The 22,470-nt window shown below is 39.5% G+C and overlaps 2 protein-coding genes across 6 annotated transcripts in view; both read left to right on the forward strand.

Moving 5' to 3' along the window:
- LOC116180612 (sex peptide receptor-like) overlaps positions 1-22,470 on the forward strand; it is a 561,029-nt gene that overhangs the window by 164,015 nt on the left and 374,544 nt on the right. The window lies entirely within an intron of this gene.
- On the forward strand, positions 1,702-21,321 carry LOC116180616. 2 transcript variants are annotated; one of them, XM_031500699.1, is made up of 7 exons: positions 1,702-1,864; positions 9,664-9,893; positions 10,525-10,727; positions 11,468-11,603; positions 16,457-16,590; positions 18,659-18,848; positions 20,198-21,321. In XM_031500699.1, the coding sequence occupies exons 2-7, from the start codon at positions 9,836-9,838 to the stop codon at positions 20,284-20,286; spliced, it is 810 nt and encodes a 269-aa protein (XP_031356559.1). In that variant the 5' UTR covers positions 1,702-1,864; positions 9,664-9,835; the 3' UTR covers positions 20,287-21,321. The 2 variants fall into 2 exon arrangements, with proteins under 2 accessions (XP_031356559.1, XP_031356558.1); XM_031500698.1 differs by having other exon boundaries at positions 1,705-1,864; positions 18,623-18,848.

The raw sequence follows: 22,470 nt of genomic DNA on the forward strand, positions 1-22,470 counted from the left end.
CCCAGCCATTCCCTCTAGCACATTTGTGATCTTATGATAGCTGTAGGAAAAGGAACGTCAAATCTTTTCTTTTCCCTGGGAGTATTCCATACGCCCCCCCCCCCCAAGACCCCTCGGTGCTACGATCTCTCTTAAAACGTTCAACATCGAGGACTCGCATTCGATGGCCCCGTTCTATCAAAATGACGGTCTGTTAAAAGCAGTACGTATTTTGGGGAAGTATGTTGAATCGGCGGTCTAGGGGGGGAGGGGGTATGGCGAAATCGATTAGCTGAAAAGTACGACAAGAGTGCTAGAAAAGAGCTATTGATTCTTAAAAAAGTATTTTTGAGGAGTATTCCATACCCCTCCCCCTCTCGGTGCTAATTTCTTTTCCAAAAATTAGCTCTAGCATAGTTGTCCCAGACCAGACTCCCCGATGTTACGGTCTCCCACATTACGTTTACCACGGCTCATAATCGATGGTCCCTTTCTAAAAATTATCCTGTAAGTGTCATAAATGCTAAATATTTTTGGGGAGCATGTAGAACCGGGTTGGGGGGGGGGGGTTAGTATTTTCCTAGCACATTTGTGATCTTATGATGTTTGTAGGAAATGAAACATGGAATCCTGTTTGTTTCCTGGGGAGTCCATACCCCCCATACCCCACGGTGCTACGGTTTTCCTCAAAACGTTCAACCTTAAGGACTTACGTTAGATGACCCCAAAATGACGGTAAAAGTGCTAAAACCAGTACATAATTTGGAAAAGAACATAGAGCCGGGAGTCTGGGAGTAAAGAATACCCCCCCCCCCCCAAGCCATTCCTTCTAGCACATTATTTATGATCTTATCATACACTTGTAGAGAAAGGAACATCGAATCTTTTCTTTTTCCTGGGCGATATTCCATACCCCTCAGACCTCTCAAAACGTTCAGGCCTAAGGGCTCACGTTGGATGGCCCCTTTCTTTAAAAATGACGGTGAAAGTGTTAAAAACAGAACATATTTTGGGGAGGAACGTAGAACCGGTGATCTGGGGATGACGGAATCGTTGGCTTTTCCTGAAAACTACTACAGGAGTGCTAGGAGAGAGTCACTGATGCTTCCTTTGTTAGAAAGTATTTTTGTGGAGTATCTATATCCCCCCCCCCTTTTTAAAATAAATTGAATAGTTCCTCCTCACGGTAATTTCTTTCCCAAAAATTTGATGGGGATAATGGTGATGGCAGGGAAGATCATTAAATTCTTATTTACCCCACGGTTCTCTCTTTTTATCAAAAATTGCCTTTATTGCCTTCTTGATACCTTTTGGGAAGTGACAATTGAACGTAGCACCAGCGACATGTGGGATATGGGAATAAATCAAAATTGGACGGTACTTTTTGGAAAGTACCACGAGAGACTAAAGTATTGAGAGGGAGAGATGGAATACCTCCCGACAGAGACAAAAGGAGTAATCGAGAGCGAGATTTCCAAAAGTATACGGTCACAAAGTGTAGTTTGTCTCTTTTTGCAATTAATTTTTCAATTCGATTGCTTTGGCCGCGAAACTGCCGATGGGCTAAAGGCACCGCGAAATTTCCTCTCTGAATGCGAAAAGAAGGAAAAAAAGTGATTTAAAACAAAAGCTCCGGCCGGATAAACTTTAAATCATATGCACGCAACCTGTAGATAGGAAAATACGCAAGCGTGTAGAGTTGCTCCACAAATTTTACATTTCCACTCCGGGAATGTCGACCTGTATCCGCAGTTTCAATTTCAAAGCTGGTCGTCGCGTCGGTGTAATGGGCGTCGTGACGCCTGCCGTGTTGGTAAAGTTGCGTGCAGTTAATATTATACAATTGCAATATTTTGACCAGAAGGAAACCTTTATATTAAACTAGGTAAGATTTTTCTTGCTTCACGAAAACTCTTCCACAAAATGGCATTTATTTGATTAACATTTCCATACGCGTAATTATATTCCACATTTTCCAAAAGCTCGCGAACGAAATCGAGAACCAATTGGACGTGCAACTTACGTATTGATTTCAGTAGCAACATTTTTTATTGCTTCAATTAATTGAAGCTTACAATAACATTAGAGGAGTCTTCGACGCCTGTTACCGCGCCGTTAGCGATATGATATGAGCCGATCTCCATGAGAATGGTTTTACAACGTATTATTCATATTAGCATTGTATATTTACATGTTTTGCTTTGGTATAAATTTCAAATTACTCCCACTTCCACTCATTTGATGTAATTGCTTCGAGGGTTAATTTAGTGTAGCTTGTTTAGTACCTACAAAATTGCCGAACAATAGCTTATTTGTGTATACCAAGAGAGCAAAGATGGGCGTTTGACAAAGAAACTTTATGCGACTATCTTTTGAAAGGGAAGCATCCGTGCACATAAAGAGCCTAATTGTGACAATAGGAGAATACCTTTAACTTATAATGAAAATTGATTTTGTTTTCAAATCGCCCAAGAATCACAACGTGGGAATCAATTTAATTTTAATTAATTTTACGACTTATAAGGCTACGGCCGCTGTTTCGTGACATCGAGAGCATAAAGACAAAGTCATAATTTACATACTCCATTTTTGAAATGGCCATGATACGAAGGTGATTTAGGGGGTACAATTTTCGACGTTTTTCTCGGCTTTATACTTCTTTGCCTGCTACAGACAATAAAAAATAAGCGCAGTCGTAAAATTACTTAAAAATCGAGGATGGATAATAAATAAACATCTTGTGGTGTACTTGATTATTAAATACGAGCGTCGCATAGACACTTTTATGTCACTTTTTGTTAAAGTAGGCAATATTTTTTATCTTTTAAGGCTTTATTACCCCGGAGCATTCATAAATATTGTAAACGAAATTTATATTTATGATTGCTAGGGGACAAGAGAAACTTCGTGCAACTACCAATTCCCTTTTATTCCTTACAGGCTGACGCAATAAAATCCCGTAATTTTACAAATAATGTCACTGTCACTATATATAATTATATTGATATTTGTTTGGAGGAAATGAAGCTTGACTAATTTAACCTCTCCAAGATTATGAAACGTGGGAGAATCCCCAAGTATACGAATGCATTTTTTCAAACACTACCATCAAAATGCTAGAAGTAATAGCGATGAGTTATCGAGTATTTCGTTTCGGGAGTGGGGGTGTTTCTATACCCCACAAATATCCCGTTCCCGTTCTTCTCTACAAACGTATGTTGACACTCGCACGAATTTTGGAGAAAAGGCCATCGAACGTAAAACCACCAAGCCGGTGAGGTTCCTCTGTTCTTTCTAAGTAGCAGAGAGTCTTAAAGGCTGAAAACGAAGTACTGAGAGACCCCCCCCCCCCCCGCCTGCATACCTCTTGCACAATCATGAAAGAAATCGAACAGCAAGCCTTCTAGATCCCTCAATTGATCTAGGTGTACGCCGAGGCAAAGCAATTTTCGGCGATTTCCCAAATGGAAAACGCAAAAGTTTTCATCGAGAAAACGCCGACAAAGTTTCAAATAAACTCATATTTTTTGCAGAAAAAAATAGAAAACACGCGGATACCGATTTGGGCTTTGCCTCTCCCAAACTGAAATTTGTCACCGTCCCTCTTCCGATGAAAATTATCTGCCATCTTCCTTTTGGATTTTCGCTATGTGCCCGTTGCAATTGCTTCAAAGTAGAATATATAGGAAAACAATTACAGAAATTTATCGTACGGTATATATCTGCCTCGCCCAACGTGTTCCAATAATGAATCTGCCCCTGCCGTGCGTGTAGAATAATAAAGAATAAAGTTACGGTGGTAAATTATACGCGATTTATAGTTGATTGAATGGGAAGGGCTATTTTGTACATTAAATGTACTACCTACCTACCTATCCGCACAAACTTTCACGTAGGGTCGAAATGTTTATTATTCGAACATCTACCCCGAATATCGATCGATAACAAGTAAATTTTGATTTGTTTTCAGTCATGAAGTTTACCCTGATTGATAAATATTTAATCATTTCCGTGCTAGTACATCGTTTGACGTGATTGTTACCGTAAAAATTACAGCTCATCGTCCAACTTGTCATGGGTACTTTACCTGTACATTTTAATATATTCGGATCCATGCCGGCGTTAATTATTTACGTTTAATCAATGTGGAGGGTGTCCCATTTTCGACACTTTTATAAAGTGCATGTCAGTAGTCATGTTCTCTTTTTGGGTCAAATTTAAAATGGTAAAAAAAATTTGAAAATATTCGCTCGCTTGCAAGATATAGGGAGAAATAAAAAAAATATGGTTTACAAAATAAATATACGGGGGGTCCGTTAACTTGGCCCCCCCACTGAGAGATTTCATAGTCGTATTATTTTGAAATGAATGCGCTCGTTATGCGCCACCGATAATAACTCTTGCGCCATTATCGTTTTTTAGAAATCCTAAAAAACATTTGGGGGGGGGGGGCCAAGTGAACGTAGCCCCCCCAGTACGTATTTTGTCCCTTGTAACTAGGTCACCTGATACATTTGGTTATGCGCTCAATTGCGCCACTTGAATTAGAGCTAGCGCCATTACGGTTAAGCCGTGACAAATTTTCATAAAGTGGGGGGGCCAACTTAACGTTTTTAAAAGTTACTTTTTTTTAACATCTTTTCATACGAAATTGTACTCTCAGGTATGCGCTGAAATGCGCCGTAAAAAGATATCTTTGCGCCATTATTGTTTTTTGGTTATCCTTAAATATATTTGGGGGGGGGGGCCAAGTGAACGGAATCCCCCATAACGCATTTTGCTACCGGTATTTGTGCCACTTGATACATCTGGTTATGAGCTCAATTGCGCCACTTGAATTAAAGCTAGCGCCATTACGGTTAAGCCATAAAAAATTTTTAAAAAGTGGGGGGGGGCTAACTTAACGTTTTCAAAAGTTACGTTTTTTAACATGTTTTTTCTACTACATCGTACCTTTCATCATGCGCTAAAATGCGCCGTAAACAAAAATCTTGGCGCCATTATAGTGTTTCAGAAACACTATACAGGGTGTTTTTTTGTGAGCTTTAGTTAAACGATTATGGGAAAGTAAAATAGGTAGGATTTTAAAAATTTGCATTCAGGAGTTACTCCGAAGGCCGAATCGATGTAAAATATTTTCAAAATGGACGCACTTCCGGAAATAACTTTTGAAAACGCTAAGTTAGACCCTCCACTTTTTAAAAATTTTTTATGGCTTAACCGTAATGGCGCTAGCTTTAATTCAAGTGGCGCAATTGAGCGCATAACCAAATGTATCAGGTGACCTAGTTACAAGGGACAAAATACGTACGGGGGGGGGGCTACGTTCACTTGCCCCCCCCCCAATGTTTTTTCGGATTTCTAAAAAACGATAATGGCGCAAGAGTTATTATCGGTGGCGCATATGAGCGCATAACGAGCGCATTCATTTCAAAATAATACGACTATGAAATCTCTCAGTGGGGGGGCCAAGTTAACGGACCCATATACGGGGTCGGGTGAAAAAAGTTATTGGACCTAAAATAAAATAAGGTTTGGTCCAATAAAGTCTAAAATGATAGCATATTAAATTCACTTTTAAAAAATTAATTAATTTTGATTAAAAATGCTTTTAAAAAAATTCAAATTTTAAAATTCACATTTTTTTAAGAATTGAAAAAATGTGCTCCGGACCCACTTCTGTCGTGTTGAACTACTTTTAGGGGAATTGTCATAAAGCCCCGGAATTTATTGCAATAGGTACCTTATACTTTGAAGGTGTGCCAGACGTGCATCAAATATCGCTGTCTTAACCCCCCCCCCCCCCCCCCCCATAAATCATTTCCTGAGATGCTGTTTTTGAAAGTAAAACTTACATGCGATAACCAATTCGTTCCAGATTTTGCAACTCCTTTTCGAGATCAGTGTCTGGAGGGGATGGGATTTCTACCAACCATAGTCCTCCTCTTCGACCCCTTATCCTAATCCGTCCTTATATCTCAAGGGCGGATTATCGAAGGAGGGTACTTACAAAGAGCGATTGGGACGTATGGCAGAAATATACTACTAGATCACAGGTTCGGCTTTTCACATCGGGTCCCCCGTACTAATTAATTTGGACGGTGCCTCTCCACCGCCCTGATGACCACCTTGCATTCTGGGTTGGCTATTGTCCACGGGGCATGCCCCCCCCCCTACCCCCCGGTGGGGTGTCAATCGCGACAGCTCGATTCCCTTATCCCAATTCCGTTTACAGGTTTCTGCTTCCGCTAGCTAAGTAGGAATAATTTGCTCCCTTCTGTAATCTGTTATCTGTAGATAGGGCCACTCCATCCGCTCCGGGAAAGTGCGGATTACACTTGTAAGTTGTTGTCCAGTTTATTGTCAATTTTGGTTAAGACTTAAAATTCAATAAAAGTTTTTACCCAAAATCGTCCTGAAACCTTAATTTTCATACCTCCTTTCTATCAGGAAATTATGACAGAGGCAGAGCAGACTAGGTTTCCTGCCGCTTGTCACTTTACCGGCCGCACCGTCACTTTACCGGCCGCATTTGTGACATTTCCAAATGTCTATAATGAGTCCTGTCATCACTGACAGATTGACATTAATCAAAAGTTCTATACAAAAATTGAAATTTTATATTTAAATACGATTTCGGGTAAAATTTAATACAAAACTCGCCAGTAAAATTCCATTATCTGACTCGGCCCCAAAGAGGCCTCGCACTTCAATATTTCCTCGCCAGTAATGTATCCTTTTCGTGACATTTATGTAAATAAGTATTTTTTCGCGGTTCTCACAACTTTGTTCGTGATTTTACCACGGTTCACACTACAAATTTTAAAAAGACAAAGGTTAAAAAGACAACGCTCTGAAACACGTCTGTCAGCACCTCATAAAAAAGGACACACTTATTTCCTGATACCTACTGTCAATGTTTTTTTTTGTAAATATCTTTCTAGGGTTACGAATCCTTGTATATGCATTCGCGGTGCAGTAACTTAATACGAAAGTTTTTAATACCTTCATTCGCGATAACGGCAAAGCATATCTCGGCGCGTTTAAACCATCACGTCCATGGTCTAAAGCTAAACTGCGTTGTTTTTTTTCTTGTCGATGGCCTATATTTATTCCTTATATTGCACCATAGTTCGTTGCTGTAGCGTCGTAAAGGAACGCTTTCACGCAACCCACTGGGTGCTGTGTTCTCACACCCGAAAAAATTCCGTACCTTATTATTCAGGGTTACTGTTCCGGGCCACTCTAGAACCACGTAATTAAAAACAATTTCGCCTACTTTAGCCCGGAATAGACGACGCCCACGTTTTCACGTAATAACCAAACGTTTCACCCTGAACAGTTCAAGTTCTTTATTTGAATTGAATTCAAAAGTCTCCGAAAACGCACCTTTGACCCGGGGACACCTTTCAAAAATTTCATTCTGTAAGAAATATTTTTAGCGCATTTTTGAAGAATAAGAAATGTCCTATTGTTTTTTTGTCAATCCGTCCCACCTCTGCGATTTTGTACTACTTGCCAGACGGCCATCAAATTTTGCCGTCTGAAGCCCCCCCCCCCCCCCCCCCCCATGAATTATTTCCTGAGATGCTGTTTTTGAATGTAAAACGTGCATGTAAAGCACTCTTATATTGCGGGGGTTCTTACTTTATGTAGTACACCGAACATTTTTGTTTCTTTGATAGATTATGTTTAAATAATCTCTAACCAACCCCTAAACAACCCTTTAATAATAAATTTCCGCCTGCTTCAAGTTAACGGAATTTTTTAAGTCATTCATACCTGTATGTAAAGCACCCTTATATTGAGGGGGTTGTTCCTTTACGTAGTACACCGAACATGTTTGTTTTTCTGATAGATTATGTTTAAAATCTGTAACCAACCCTTAAACAATTTTACATGCGACAACCAACTGGTCTCAAAATTTGCATACGGACGCCTTTATAAATGCCAAGTATTATTTTTTTAAGGGGGGGGGAGGGAGAATAAGCACACGTTCTACTCTTCATGGTATTCTAATGAAAGGTCTCACCGAAATGAATTGGTTTGTACTAGACCTGCGCGTCTCCTTTCCGAGATCGGTAGGTGGCCGGAGGGGATGAGGGAGGGAGTGGAAATTAATTTTATCTGGTATTCCAATTGAAGGTCGCAACAAAAGGAAGTGTTTTCAACCAACTACGCTCTACTTTCTGACTTTTTATCAAAATTAGGGATTTGGGGATTTATAACGCAACCAGTATCTATCTATCTATCTATCATTTCGGTTTAAGAAAATGCTCTTTATCTGCACTTGTTTATTGCTTTCCTGGCTGAAGTGCTCAAAAGCGAGCGTATGTCGGTGGTTGCACGTTTCTCAACTGTTTTTGAGGGGGCATGGAATACCCTTTAGGAAGGAAAAGCTTGATGATACTTTCTGGGCACTGCAAACTAAACAAACACATGCAACGCATGGGGTTGGTAGAATCACCACCTTGCAGATGATGTTACACCGACGAAGAGACGGCACAGCACTTACCTTGTGAATGTTCCGCTCTAGACGAACTGACACGATCCATGGTGAAGGTACCCTGGACGGACATGGCTGCGTTTAGGGCTTCCCCCATCCTTAGGTTCATCTCACGCCTGGGGGTGGAATAGCTTCAGTGACGTTGAGGGGTCGGACGACTCTCTCTAGTCCGGAAGGTACTACAAATGGTCCGATTTGAGGTGAACCCCGTCCACCCTCCTCTCCAAATCCAGAATTCAGACCATGCGTCTTCCTACAACAACTTTCAGCCATTAAGACTCTGATTTTTGGGAAGTTATATCTGTCTAGGGGTATGAAATTCCCCTCCGTATACGAATATTCAGTTACCTTTTACCGAAAACTACTCTGAGGATGCTAGAGGTATTAAAGAATGGTTATCAAATATTCCTTTGTTGAGGAATATTTTTCTGGGGGATATTCCATACCCCCTCTCGGCATTCACACGATATTTTACGATAAAGGTCTACTAAATGTGAGAGTACGGCTGGGGTATGGAATCCTCCTTAGGATCACTCCACATTTCCCTTTGTGTTTGTTCGACATTAAAACTATAGGAGGTAGTAAACATAAATCATACAAAACAAATTCATTTGTATTCTAATAAATCTTTAACAGACTGCCTGGCTTTGTACAAAAACTCGCGCACTGCAAGTAAATTAATAGCGAGGGATTTTCGTATTACAAAGCTTAATTAAAACGTTGATTGTTGGAAGGTACGCGCGCAATAACCACGTTCCATAATCTGGTTTATATGACGCTATTGTTTCCGTTGTACAAGTAGACACTCGAAGCAATTTTTTTTAGCTAATCTAATTTTCCAAATTTTCATATCCATTGACGGACGTGCCCCACGCTATCAGACGCTTAACGGCAAAAGTCGGACTCCCTGCATGATTTATTTTCCTTGCTGCGGGTGTGATTTCGAGCTTTTATGTTTCGACAATTCCCACCGGGGTCATTAAGGAGGTATCTCGCATTAAGAGGCAAAGAACTTGCTATATAAGTTAAATTCGGTTAAAAAGAGACGTTTTCGTGCATAAATGCGAATTTCCAAGTCCGTTAAAATGAAGCTTTGATCCGCACTGCATTTCTGTAATCGAGTTGAATGTATAAAATTACTACAGATGGAAAGTTGAAACGTTTTCTTTGCGTTACAGGATACTCCATTCAGGATATATGGATTTTAATTGCAAGTCCACCACCAAGGGGAAACTTAACGTGCGGATCGCCATTCCACGTCTTAAAATGTGCTTCAGTGCACATCTTCGAGATTCCTGTGTAAGCAGCCCTGAATGCGTGTAGCAGAAAAGCTTCATTTTACAAGAGAAAATGAGAATTTTTCTGGTGCCGCTGTTCTACTACGCGCTGGTTACCGATTTAATTCAAGGTAAGTCTATAAGTAAATTTATGGTCAGCAACTCTGATTTTTAATCTCTAAGGATGGTGCACTGGTGCAGGACGCCCTAATCGTGCGAGATTACACGTTTTCCGATAGGGCGTTGTAGGCGGGTGCACCATCCTGTTGAAACCAACAGTTTCCGAGTTTTGTTTTTGTTTGTGTGCCCTATTACATACTTTGTTGTATTCATAATAAAATTCTACTTAATACAGTGTATAGTTCTTTTACGGACCATATAAAAATAAACTTGATGATGATTTCTGCGGAACGAAACGTTGTTCAAATAACATTATTCTGACGTCTTCGTATATTCTATGGTTTCGGAGATCCTCACAATATAATTATTGTATGAGGTTTTGATGAAGAAAGTAGTAATATCTGAGTGACATGGCTTGATGTGTCTTTCGAGCACCCTTTTCAGAAGCACATAGCACATTTCATCAATATTTATAAGCCGATTCCTACATTAAACTACCTTTCATTCATCGTAAAATTTAATTGAAAGCTTAACCTAAATTTATCGGATGGGGAGCCGTAAATCCGACAAGTCTAATCGCGTAAATTGTGAAGCCCATACAGATCGATCTGACCAAACTGATAAATTTCTTTTTATTTTCAGCATCTGGTTTAAAGTGGGTGAGGGTGAACGTCCCCCAGTACCGTTCTCCCGGCGAATCCGCTCAGTTACTTTGCGATTACGATTTAGGCAACGACACGCTGTACTCGATCAAGTGGTATAAGGACCACGAAGAGTTCTACAGATTTGTGCCGATGGCGCGACCGCAGGCGACGAGTTATAAAATGGAAGGCGTCCTCGTGGACGTAAGTAAATTTACACTTGTGAATATGGTCACGTTTTTCTGTCACTCTGTAATTTGTGTTGAAATGTACAAGCATCTCAATATTACTGCACGATTTGCATTTTGTGTTTCCATAAATTGGTTCAATATATCAGAAATGCGAACGCGGCCGTTGAATTTTAAGCAAAGTGTTGCTGCAGGGTTTTCCGTTTTCCTTTATTAAGTAGAAATACGGTTGCCAAAAATTATAGGGGGATATCAGGGGGAAAATACGATCAACTACAGTTTGAGGATTTATGAAAAAATTTGTTTTGCGCTCTCGTGAACGAAAGAGATACAATATTATAACGTAAATTAATTTATAACAGTTGTTATTATTTATCACTTACAAGTACATCGAAGTTGGAACATCCTCCTTCGTTCTCAATCGCCGATGACTAATCCTTCATGGCGCCTCGATGTCTATCGAGATTTCTGGAATGTTCGCTACAATTTGCAGAAACGAATTTTAGTGCAACGCGATCTGGGGGGGGGGGTCCTTATTACCACTGGCATTCTAATGATAGCTTTCAGAAGGAGGTTATGGAATACGTTCCTGTAATACACCCCCTTCCCAAGCAAATTAGGGCGCAATTACTTTTTTCCCTATTACGCATTGTGACGTGCCAACATTGAGCATGTTTTTCGAATGAAATTGGTGCATAAGGCATGAGTTAGCATGTAACCGGTCCTCTTGCTATGATTGTTCATTTATTGTTACAGATGGCCTTATCCGATAGAAAAAAGGTCGTGCTGCGAACTGTAAATTTGAAAACTAGCGGAGTGTTCCGATGTGAAGTGTCCGCGGAGGCGCCGTCGTTCTCATCGGCTCAAAGTGAGGCGCGAATGGAAGTCGTATGTAAGTTTTTCGCACTACGTTCAATTTTCGTATCGATCCAATGGGTAATGTTCTGTTACGGCTAACAGAAATGGATAAAATCGGAAAATTCAGTTCATTTCCTTCTTCCACTACTAAATAATGCGTTTATTGCCGAGCTGAATTGCGAGGACAGTAATTGTGCAACACAATTTTCCTCAAATATGTGTTTTACGGTCTATCTTGCGTTTAAAAATGTTTACGGTAGCTTTGGGAGTAAACCCTGCGCCTTAGGCTGTCAACAACTCCGAAATGTAACCAGAAATTTGGTGAAATTACTCTCCGGCAATAAAATTAGGGAGTGCGCGCAGAAGAAAACTTACTAAACAAAATTGTATTATTTTAGAGGTAGCTAAAGTTCGAGGAATGGAAAGCTTTCGCTTTTTAAATTTCAAGGGTGGAAAATGAGCATTTATTGCTTATTTTAACAAACATTTCTAGTAGTCATCACCTTTATACGAGGGTTGCTGGTAATGTTTTTCTACTGCCATGTCACTTTTGAATTTCACAAAACCCAATATCATTGTAACGGGGAAACTTTCTTCGATTAATTCTGAACGCGAAATAACTCTCTAGACAAATTCCTTTCAAATAAATGGAATTTTTGTGGGGTGTATGACAAAACGGCTTTAATTAGATGTCCATGAACCTAGCAGAGCAAGGTCAGCAGAACACAATCAAACATATTGCATAATTAGGTGCTAATTAAGTGCCCTATCCCCGAGTTAAATGCTCCTTTTTTTAAATTATTACATGTTCTGCCAGGTTCATATGAACTCAGCAGAACACTACATCAAAAAACCAAGAAAATGAAAAGTGAACTAACTATAATTAAGTGCTAATTAGGTGCTAATTAAGTGCCCTATCCTCGAATTAAGTGCCCTATCCCCGAGTTAAATGCTCCTTTTTTTTTAAATTATTACATGTTCTGCCAGGTTCATATGAACTCAGAACACCATCAAAAAACCAAGAAAATGAAAAGTGAACTAACTATAATTAAGTGCTAATTAGGTGCTAATTAAGTGCCCTATCCTCGAATTAAGTGCCCCACCCCCGAGTTAAATGCTCCTTTTTTTAAATTATTACATGTTCTGCCAGGTTCATATGAACTCAGCAGAACACTACATCAAAAAACCAAGAAAATGAAAAGTGAACTAACTATAATTAGGTGTTAATTAGGTGCTAATTAGGTGCTAATTAGGTGCTAATTAAGTGCCCTATCCTCGAATTAAGTGCCCTATCCCCGAGTTAAATGCTCCTTTTCATTTAAATTATTACATGTTCTGCCAGGTTCACATGAACTCAGCAGAACACTACCTCAAAAAACCAAGAAAATGATAAGTGAACTACCTATAATTAGGTAAAGCTCGAAAGCTCTGTAGTTGTCGCGTCCCACACAAATGGACGACTTAATATAACCGTGTGCTTATTTCTTTCGATCATCTTCAGAAACTTTTCCAGAAATCTGCTCATAATTTACAGATCATTTCTAATAGCTAGTCACAAGTAAAATAATGCACTTTATGAGTGTTAGTAAACTAAAAGCCATGTCTAATAGATACCTAACGGTGTTTAGCCCCTCTCCCATCTTATCGCATCCATTTTCCGGTAACTAGATTTTCAGAAGTGTACCATTTTCATTGATCTATTGCCGGGAAGGCAACGTGAAGGAAACCTTTCAGTGTATTCATTGAAATAGCTTTCACAAGCAGAAGAGTAGGTATTCATCATAATTCCGATTATAAACGAGTCGCTAAACATAAAACCGACTCTTCTAAAACACGAGTATGAAAGGGATCTCTCTCAAGCCGGTATAGAAGTCAAAAAGCTAAAAGTATACACTTCAAAGTGGTCTTAACGTGAACGTTTGTTACAAATAACTTTCGGAAAAATGATTTTGAAAGTAAAAAGGAAAATAAATAGAATGATGTCGGTATTACGCGACCCTTTTTAGAACAATTTAGGTGTGGAAGACTAACGACGTTTAAAATTCCATTATCTGAAAATTGAGAGACGCTCGTAATTTCCTTGATGTATCGTCAAGGAAACAGTACTCTCGCCTTTTCATTTTTTTGTTTCGACGCGTTTAAAAAATATCGCCGCGAATTTGTTATGGTAGAGTAAGTACAAAAAGGTACGATCTCTTAGAAACTTTTAAAACAAACACTCAATGCTCTCCTCCATCATAAATTCAAACAGATACTTGAATTGGGAAATTGGAAAAGTTTCGAAGAACGCATTTTCCAATTCGCTGCTTTATCAATTTGACGTTATTTACTCAATGACTACTAGAGATTTTTAAATTAATCGTTAACCGCGTTTTATAAACGTTATGCACATTTTTGCAATTACCAAACTTGTCTGAGCGGTTAGATTGACGTTAGATCTCGTGGCAAACACAAAACTGTCAGAAAAAAACGCACCAGATTTCCATGCCCTTAGAATCCTGGCTTGACGTCTTGTTATGCGTTTCTTTCTACCGCTGATACGGCAGTCAATGTAGAACTTGGTACGTCAAAAAAAAAGATTGTCGAGTATAAACTCACCGTTTCAAGATAATAACAATAATTTTCACCTAGCCCTTATAATTCATGAAACTTTGCAAATGACAAAGGCTTTGATCAATCAAATTATTGTTGTTATAAAATTCCATTAGACTTCTTTCGGATTACTGAAGGGTGTAGTCTCTTCCATGGCGTGAACTGTAAGTGGAAAAGAGTGTTAATTAAGAAATAAACCTAATTAACTCCGATCATATCTTTAATTTACCTTATCTATCTGCTAGTTCAAATAAAAGAACTAGTAGTGTTACAAATTTTCCTACTTCTTCTGGTTAATTAAATTGCGGGTAGTTCTTGTTATGCAGTTATATTGATATGCCTCGGCTGCTCGTCGGTTAACAACCCTCTTTTGGCTTCAAGGATACGAGTAAAGCTATAAATAATAACTCAATAATCTCGATTATAGTTTAAATTTGTTCTTTCTTTGTTGTAAGATAACAAGTATTAGCAGTTGGAGTTAAGGGGGAACAATCCTGTTAAACCACATTCATTTTCAAAAACTTTTATCGTTCAATTAAAATGGCAAGATTATTACGCAGGTAATTGTTTATAAATATCTTGATTGTTTACGCACTAGGAGTTTCGTCTTGGGTCGCTTTTCCGGTGTGTAATGATCTGGTTCTGCCCCCAGGACTTTGATGTAGAAATCTAATTATCCTCCCAGGTGTGTTTTGCACGGACCGGTCACAGAATCGACGCGCTACGTTCTGTCGCGGAAATTCTTAAGTATTTCGTCGTATTCTCGAACGTGCTGCCCAAAATCTTCTTCAGCGGTACGGTAGATGCTAGGTGGCGTAATTTCGTTCTTCTAGGTATCGCCTCGAAGAAGATTGGAAGTGGTGGTGTAGTCGGCGAACTGTACGTGCCGAGCGTTGAAGTCGCCCACGGCATTGGGTAAGGTGGATACAAATTTCAGCAGTTCGACGGGGATGGGGTTGTAATAACAGAAAAAGGTAACTTCAGATCTACATAGAAAAGTGAACAGTAGGCCACGCATTCGAGATGTTGGAGACGCGGTGGTAGTAAGAAGAGGGTTAAGTTGAGTTGGTGGACTAGAACTCCGGACTGGGTCGAGAGGGCTGTTTCGAGTAAAGGGGTTTTAATTTGCAGCGGCTAAGGTGTCACGAGGGGGAAATTTAGTTTCTTTTATTGTAAGGGTATGGATATTGTCGGAAAGGAGCAGGACATTGATCAAGGGGCGTTGAGGAGGACATCGCGAGCTCCATTGCATGTAGGGCGAGGAGGTTAAGTGTCGAGATTACGTATAATCCCCACTTATTTCTCGAGATTAAGTATAATCCCGATTACATCATTTGAGCTACCTTGTCCGTTCTACGCTTTCCTAATGTAAATGTTTATATGAATTTACGAGTATAAGGGAGAATCACCGAATTTTTCTTACCAGACTCCCAAACCCCCCGCGATACGTCCAGTCACAAAATGTTTACTGCACTCAATGATCTGATAATTGTTGATGGTAAGCCATTGCATTCTCTTATCCTACTTTAAAAATTGTCACGAAAGTGTTGAGGAGTATAGGAGGGTGTCCTTAGTTAAAAGAAGTATCCAATTCATGAAAATTATAATGAGAGAGCTGGAGGTGAACGCAGAGGAGGTCTGAAAAGAATAATCCCCTTTCAGGAAAATCCCTAGATAAGTTTGCGTAACGTACACTACACTGAGAAATTGGCAATCGACAACAGCATTCTTTATTAATGCTACACGAGGAACTACTTCGGAAGCTGTTAAAGGAGAGAAGTACAATAAAAGCTTAAAAGGCTGAAACACAATTACGGTTTTCCGATATTTTACATAATTTATGATCTGTGATTGTGACCCGCTTCACGTTTAACTTGAGCAATCAATCTGCCATATAGAATGCCTGATTTTGGTAACGTAAAGCTACTAGTTTGACATAATAATCGGGGATTGGAAACATTTCAAAACTAAACGCGTAAGAGAGCGACGCATAGGATTTACAAGCGCAGGAATTGCCGAAAAAGCGCTTTATCAGCATTTCTGTTGACGGTTCTTTCATATTCTACTTTTAGGCTAAAGTATGATTTGTTAAGACTGTCAAGAGAAACGCTGTAAAAATATAAAACACAGACGACTTCAGCTTCAACTGAATGACTTTTTACTACAGCAAAAGTAATGCGATTAGTTGATATTTTCATTTTACCTAAAAGGAACGAAGTGCTGAACGTTTCCGGAACGTTTTTACCATTCTTGGATCGATGCGGGATTTCAATGTTGTGCTATTTCTGCTTCCAGATTTGCCGAAGGAGGATCCCATCATAACTGGCGTAGAACTGCAGTACCAAATTGGAGATGAAATTAATCTCAATTGCACATCGGGAAAAAGCCACCCCGCGCCCGTTCTGCATTGGTACATCAACGAACAGCAGGTATCATCAACTACATTCTTTCTATTCCATACACCCCGGTTCGATTTTTCTACCCCTTTCATGTTTCATGTGCCCTTTACTATTCACCCAATACATTGAACGTATTTTACCTATAACTATTGACGTACATCCTTTAGATTTTGACCTTTTTTTATAGAGGTTTGGGAAACGGCTACTCTTTTCAAACATTGTGGTGTACGCACTAACGCTCTAAACGCCCCCCCCCCCCGCCCCAATAAATAGACATAGAATCTTGACGGAAGATTTTAGAATTGGAGGTGTGGGGTTATGGAAACCCCCACAGGATCGCCAAATCCAATGGTACGCCACATATCTTTCTCCCCCAGGATCTGAAACCAGAATCAGATTGTGCAATCCTCCTAGGAAAAAGAGAAATGTGACTGTTGTCCTACAGAAATGATGAATGATTAACGTAATACGTTTGGGGAGGAAGGGAGGGGGGGGGGGGATGAAACATTCTACGGGATCGAAAATTCCAATAGTACCCCACATACCTCTCGATAAAGTTCTCTCCCAGAACCCGAAACCTCTCTCCCTATTCCATACCCCCCAGACCCCCTGACTCCGCTGTCCCTCAAAACGTTCAGCTATAAACACTCTTTCCAAAAATGATGGTGTCAATACTAGGGGCTCGAAACGCTTTGGGGAAGAACGTTGTTCCCGGGTTTGGGTGGAAAGAGGCCTAGCATCTTTACGGAAGTGTGCAAAACCAGGGGATCTGGGGTTATGAAATCCCCCTAGGAAAATAAAAAACGCGACTGTCTTCCTTCAGAAATCATGAAAGAAAAACGTAATACGTGGGGAAGGTGGTGAATGGAACTTCCTGCAGAACCGGAAAATCCAATGATACTCCACATACCCCTCGATAAGATTCTCCCCCAGAACCTGAAATCTCTCTCCCTTTTTTCCTGAGGGTATTCCATCCCTCACAGACCCGCTCTTTCTCAAAACTTTCAGTTATAGACTCTTTCCAAAAATTATGGTGTAAATACTATGAACTCTAAATGTTTTGGGGAAGAACGCAGAACCGGGGGTCTGGAATACCTCCTAGGAAAGAGACATAGATCTTTACGGGAGAATACAGAACCAGGGGGCCTGGGGGTTATGGAATCACCCCAGGAAAAAATGCGACTGTCTTCAGAAATTATGAAAGTACAACGCAATACGTGGGGTGGGGGGGTAATTGAATATCCTACAAAATCGAAAAATCCAATGGTACCCCACATACCTCTCGATGAAGTTCTTCTCCAGAACCTTAAACCTCTCTCCTTTTCTTTCCACGCCCCCCATACTCCTTGCTCGCCTACGCTCTCCCTTATTACGTTTAACTATACTGACTCTTTCCAAAAAATCATGGGTTCTAACGATTTGGAGCACCGCCTCCTCCGCCCTAGGGGCTCATCTCTGGAATAATCTCTTTCTCCGTCATTTTCTTCACCTCCGGCCATCGGAAGGTATGTAATACTCGCAAAGAAAGCAAAATTCGATTATCGTTTTTGAAATTGCCACGGGCGACTTCAGGGCTCAGCGCTTAGGGAGAGAACGTAGCACAGGGAGGTCTGGTGGGAGTGGAATTCCCCCCCCCCCCTCCTCCCCGTATATGTACATTTCATTCGTATAAAGTATACCTACGGGTGATTTCATGGTGATTGATGGGAAAAGGTCATAACAATGTCTTTTACTAGGGGGGTACCACATATTCCAATTTAGCGTATACAAATTTTAACGCTAAGACAAGAAATGATTGCCGCCTGCCTTTTAAAAAAAAACATCCCCCTCTAATCCATAATTCACGTCCCCGAGCAATTTAGTGCATCACAAAACGGGCAGAAATTAACGTGTTAAGGGCTTGTCGGTTCTTGAGGCCAGGTGCACGTAAATTTCTGTACTTACCCAGAAAAAAATAAAAGTCACATCCTAAACTGTACACCTTTTCTCAACTCAGTAAAACCTGAACATGCGAGTTTCTAAATCAACCAAGTTTTAATAAAGCTCGATTAATTAATTTCAGGTTGTAAGCCCCGAGGTTTTAATTTACTACCCTCAGGTACAACACCGGCACGGCTTGATGTCTGTTACTCTCGGCTTGAGGTTTTCACTCAGCAGTCGTCACTTCCTGGGGGGCTCCATGAAGGTGAAATGCGTAGCGTCCGTTTCGCCGGTCTTATGGAAGGACGGTAGAGACAGCGTAGTTCAAAGTCTGCCCGTAAAGGACATGAGAGAGGCCCTGCTGCTTGGTGAGTACAATTAATACTTGCTTATCGTCATTTAAAGAACGAAGATGCGTCGCGTAATTAGATCGCGGTTTTTTTCGACGTTGAATAGCGCCATTTTATTCCATCTACAAAGCAAACTGCGCGAAAAGCATATAATGCTAATGTTTCTGTTGAAGGGGCATTACGTCTCTTGCAAGGGCGGGTGTGGGGAACGATCATTAGCATTGTCTCCATGCACAGCTTGTATAAAATTGCTTTTTAAATGTAGCGCGAAACTTCACATTTTTTCCTGTTTGTAACAAAATTGGCATTCTAAGCGAATATATTAAGATTTTCTCTCCCACAGTTTTTGGAATTACGAGGGATTCCACTAAATCCTCCATGAAAAGGTCATTAGGAAATTAATTCTTTCTTGTAGCCCGTTTTAACATTGAAGTTCAATACTTAAAGTTTGAATTTGCGCCTGAAGTATGAATTCAGAGCCTTGGAAAGTGTTAAAAGGTTTTCACTAGTTGGGATAAGTCTCCTAAAGACCCTCATAACTTTCTCTCAGGTTTTAAAACATCCGCGTTTAATACACTTTAAGACTGCCCATGACATCTATGAAATATACATCCCAGGAAGGAAGGTCAAGATCCAAACTTTCCTTTCCCGAAAACTATCCTAAGAAAGAGTGTTAAGGGCTTTGAATGTACTGGTAGAGGATATTGCACACTCCCTAGAATTGGGGTTTGCTACATGAGCAAATCAAATTGCGTTTCAGGACAGTTCCAACTTCGATGCGCTTGTGTTATGTTATAAATAATAATTATACCATTTTAGATTGTTGTAAATTTGTTGTTAATTGGTTATAATAAAAAAAATCACGTAATTAAATTTACGTTACACTATTTTAAGAGCGTATTCATTTCTTAAAAATTTCCTTGGCAAAGGTAAGGGGTACCGGGTATAAAATACCCCTCAACAAGGAAGAATCGATAACTATTCCCTATTTCCGCTAGAATTCTCATTGTGGTCTTCGAGAAGAGGTAATCTTATCCTCGTATATTGCAAGGAGGGGAGTCTTTCTCTCCCGGGGGGTATCTCATACTCAATCGGACCCGAACACTACTTTAAAGACGTAATGAGTATTTTTTTAAATTGTTTTGACATTGATCGGGCTTTTAAATCTTGTCACTTAGCACCGGAGGTCTGATGGGGCTCACTCAATGCATTTTTAAAGACATTCAGTTCTCATGTTTCACGTTTAAGTATTTTAGCAGCCGTTAATTACCTTTACTTGGTGTATAAATTCCACGAGCTGCAGCTGTTGCATTAAGGAGAAGTTTCGTGCAAGCAATCGATATTAACCCATTTTTCCTTTGTTGCAGTGAGAAGCATGGGATATAAAGTAGAGACATCGCCTGCAGTCTTACTAATAATCACATCGGCATTACTTCTTTGTGCCAGATCTAATTAAAAGTGAGATTTTACTAGCTAAAATAAGAAATTCATAAAATATGGTGATGCGGTTTCCAGACCTAGTTATAAGACCGACAAGGCAGTAATGTGGTTTAATGACTTTGTGGAGAAAATCGTTTAAATGACGACCTAATAATGCGTGATCATTATCTGTAATCGTAAATGTAGTGTGATAAACGTTTATAGTGCCCTTAACAAAGAACGTGTTTATTATGGATACTGAACTTTCAGTTACGAACCAAATGTGGCTTTTTATTTTCACAAAAAAAAACCTTTTCCAATTAAGTCTAATGGAAACATTTTAGAGCAGTTATCCAATTTTCATTGCACTGTAAGTGATAAACTACAACAAATTTGGGTATTACGATAATGTATAAATATTTTCCTCTTATGTATATAATTAGTAATTTTCCAAAGAGATTTATTTTTATAAACTGCCATCAAATTTAATCGACTGAAGGCACTGAGGCCCTCTGAAAACCTTTCGTGTGATGTTCGTGAAAAATTTTTTGACGGAATCAGTGCACGATAGTCGCGTTTGTAAGAAAATCGTTCTACACGAAAGCAGTATATTTACTTCCCTTAAATTTATTCAAATTAAAGTTTAAGCTCAATTTAGAAATTTATGCGTTACGTTGACCTGGAAGAAAAACATTTAGAACTTCAAATAAAATCAGTTTTTCGCGAGTAAAATTCTGCTCGTATTGTACGATTTTCGATTGTATATTGTACTGATAAGTTGTAAGTATTTTGTTGTTGCTTGAAAATGTAGCCAAAACGTGCAGGAGAGGACAAGTGTTATTTTCTGTCAGGTATCGGCAAGGAGCTTATAGCACATTTGTATTGTACGTACATGTAGCAAAACGGTTCCATTTCTACTGAATCAACTGTAATTTAGATCTAACGCTATACATATCCCTATATTTTCAATGACCATTGTAACATGTTTTAGGTTCTTCTATGTAATACCGATCTAATAATTTGTTTTGTAAATAAATAGGTATCTCAATAAATCAAACTTGTGATCTTTCAATTTCTAATTGCTCCAATTAAAATTGGAATGATCGAATATTCAAATACACTTGGCAAAAAAGTTTGAATCAGTTTACAGACTTACAAAGTGTTAACACAATGTCCCTTAATCGAAAAAGAAACATGTGGTATGGAAAAGGAACACAATACTATTGCTTTGTGGTATTTTTGCTGATGCGAGTTCTCTGGTGTAAACGCAACCGAAACAAAAAAAGGTCATGACCCTGGAATTTCCCAAGTCATGTCCTTGGGATTTCCCTATGTGGTTGAGAGATTTAATAGAACGCTGAAAACACGAATGTGCAAAACTTTACTTATTCTAATTCACATCGATGCATCGATGTATTGCAGGATTTTCAATTAGCCTATACACTTTAGGAAGAGGAAATACAGCCGGCTACTACACTACGCCCAATTTACCCAAGCGTATAAGATTTACAGCTCTCAAAAATGTGTGCATTATTGTAGGTTGTATATACAGGGTGGAACGTTTCAGAATGTTGAATTTTTAATAACATCTGTCACCGGGGGTGGTTTCGCATTAACTGAATGCCGAATCTGTTGAATCCTTTAACTGATATGTAATAGTGGCGAACAAGTTCCAGTAAGAGATTGTTTGGTAAAATATAAAATAAAAAATTAATTGCGAATCCCTGTATACGCTCAATTTTCCTTGTTTCCACTCGAAAGACATCTAAGATACTTAGTACAGTAAGACCTTTATGTGAATAAAAACGATTCTCTTTGTTTATACAACACCGTGACGGCGATTATTCTAGGGATTATTTCAATTTTTCTTCGGGCTATTTTCGGAGACTTAATTCGCGTCGCGAGTGAGTGTCTTCCATAAAAGACACAAAAAGTTAACGCCTTCTGGCATTAGTTACCCTTAATTCCGCCCCGTCGAGATGCTATTATTGTTATGCAAAAAGAATGCTCTGCTCTCTCGTAAAAATAATCTAATTATCGTCTCATCTTCCGTTATTAGCGAAATCCTCTTTTGCACTAAGCTTTTCCAAATCCGACATAATAATTAGAACAACCGATGACTAACTACGTATGGTAAACCCCGTGCTTTGTAGGTAATTAGCGCCGACATTTGTGAGACGTCTACATGGGGAGATTACTTGGAGGGTAGAATATATCCGAA

The sequence above is a fragment of the Photinus pyralis genome, unplaced genomic scaffold, assembly GCF_008802855.1.
Source record: "Photinus pyralis isolate 1611_PpyrPB1 unplaced genomic scaffold, Ppyr1.3 Ppyr1.4_LG9, whole genome shotgun sequence".
NCBI lineage: Eukaryota > Metazoa > Arthropoda > Insecta > Coleoptera > Lampyridae > Photinus > Photinus pyralis.

Bases quoted from the DNA above. Each gene is read 5' to 3' on its own strand.
- LOC116180616 (XM_031500698.1), top strand. From the start codon at position 9,836: ATGAGAATTTTTCTGGTGCCGCTGTTCTACTACGCGCTGGTTACCGAT. The intron at 16,591-18,622 runs GTATCATCAACT...AATTAATTTCAG, and splicing joins GGTACATCAACGAACAGCAG to GTTGTAAGCCCCGAGGTTTT. The intron at 18,849-20,197 runs GTGAGTACAATT...CCTTTGTTGCAG, and splicing joins GAGAGAGGCCCTGCTGCTTG to TGAGAAGCATGGGATATAAA.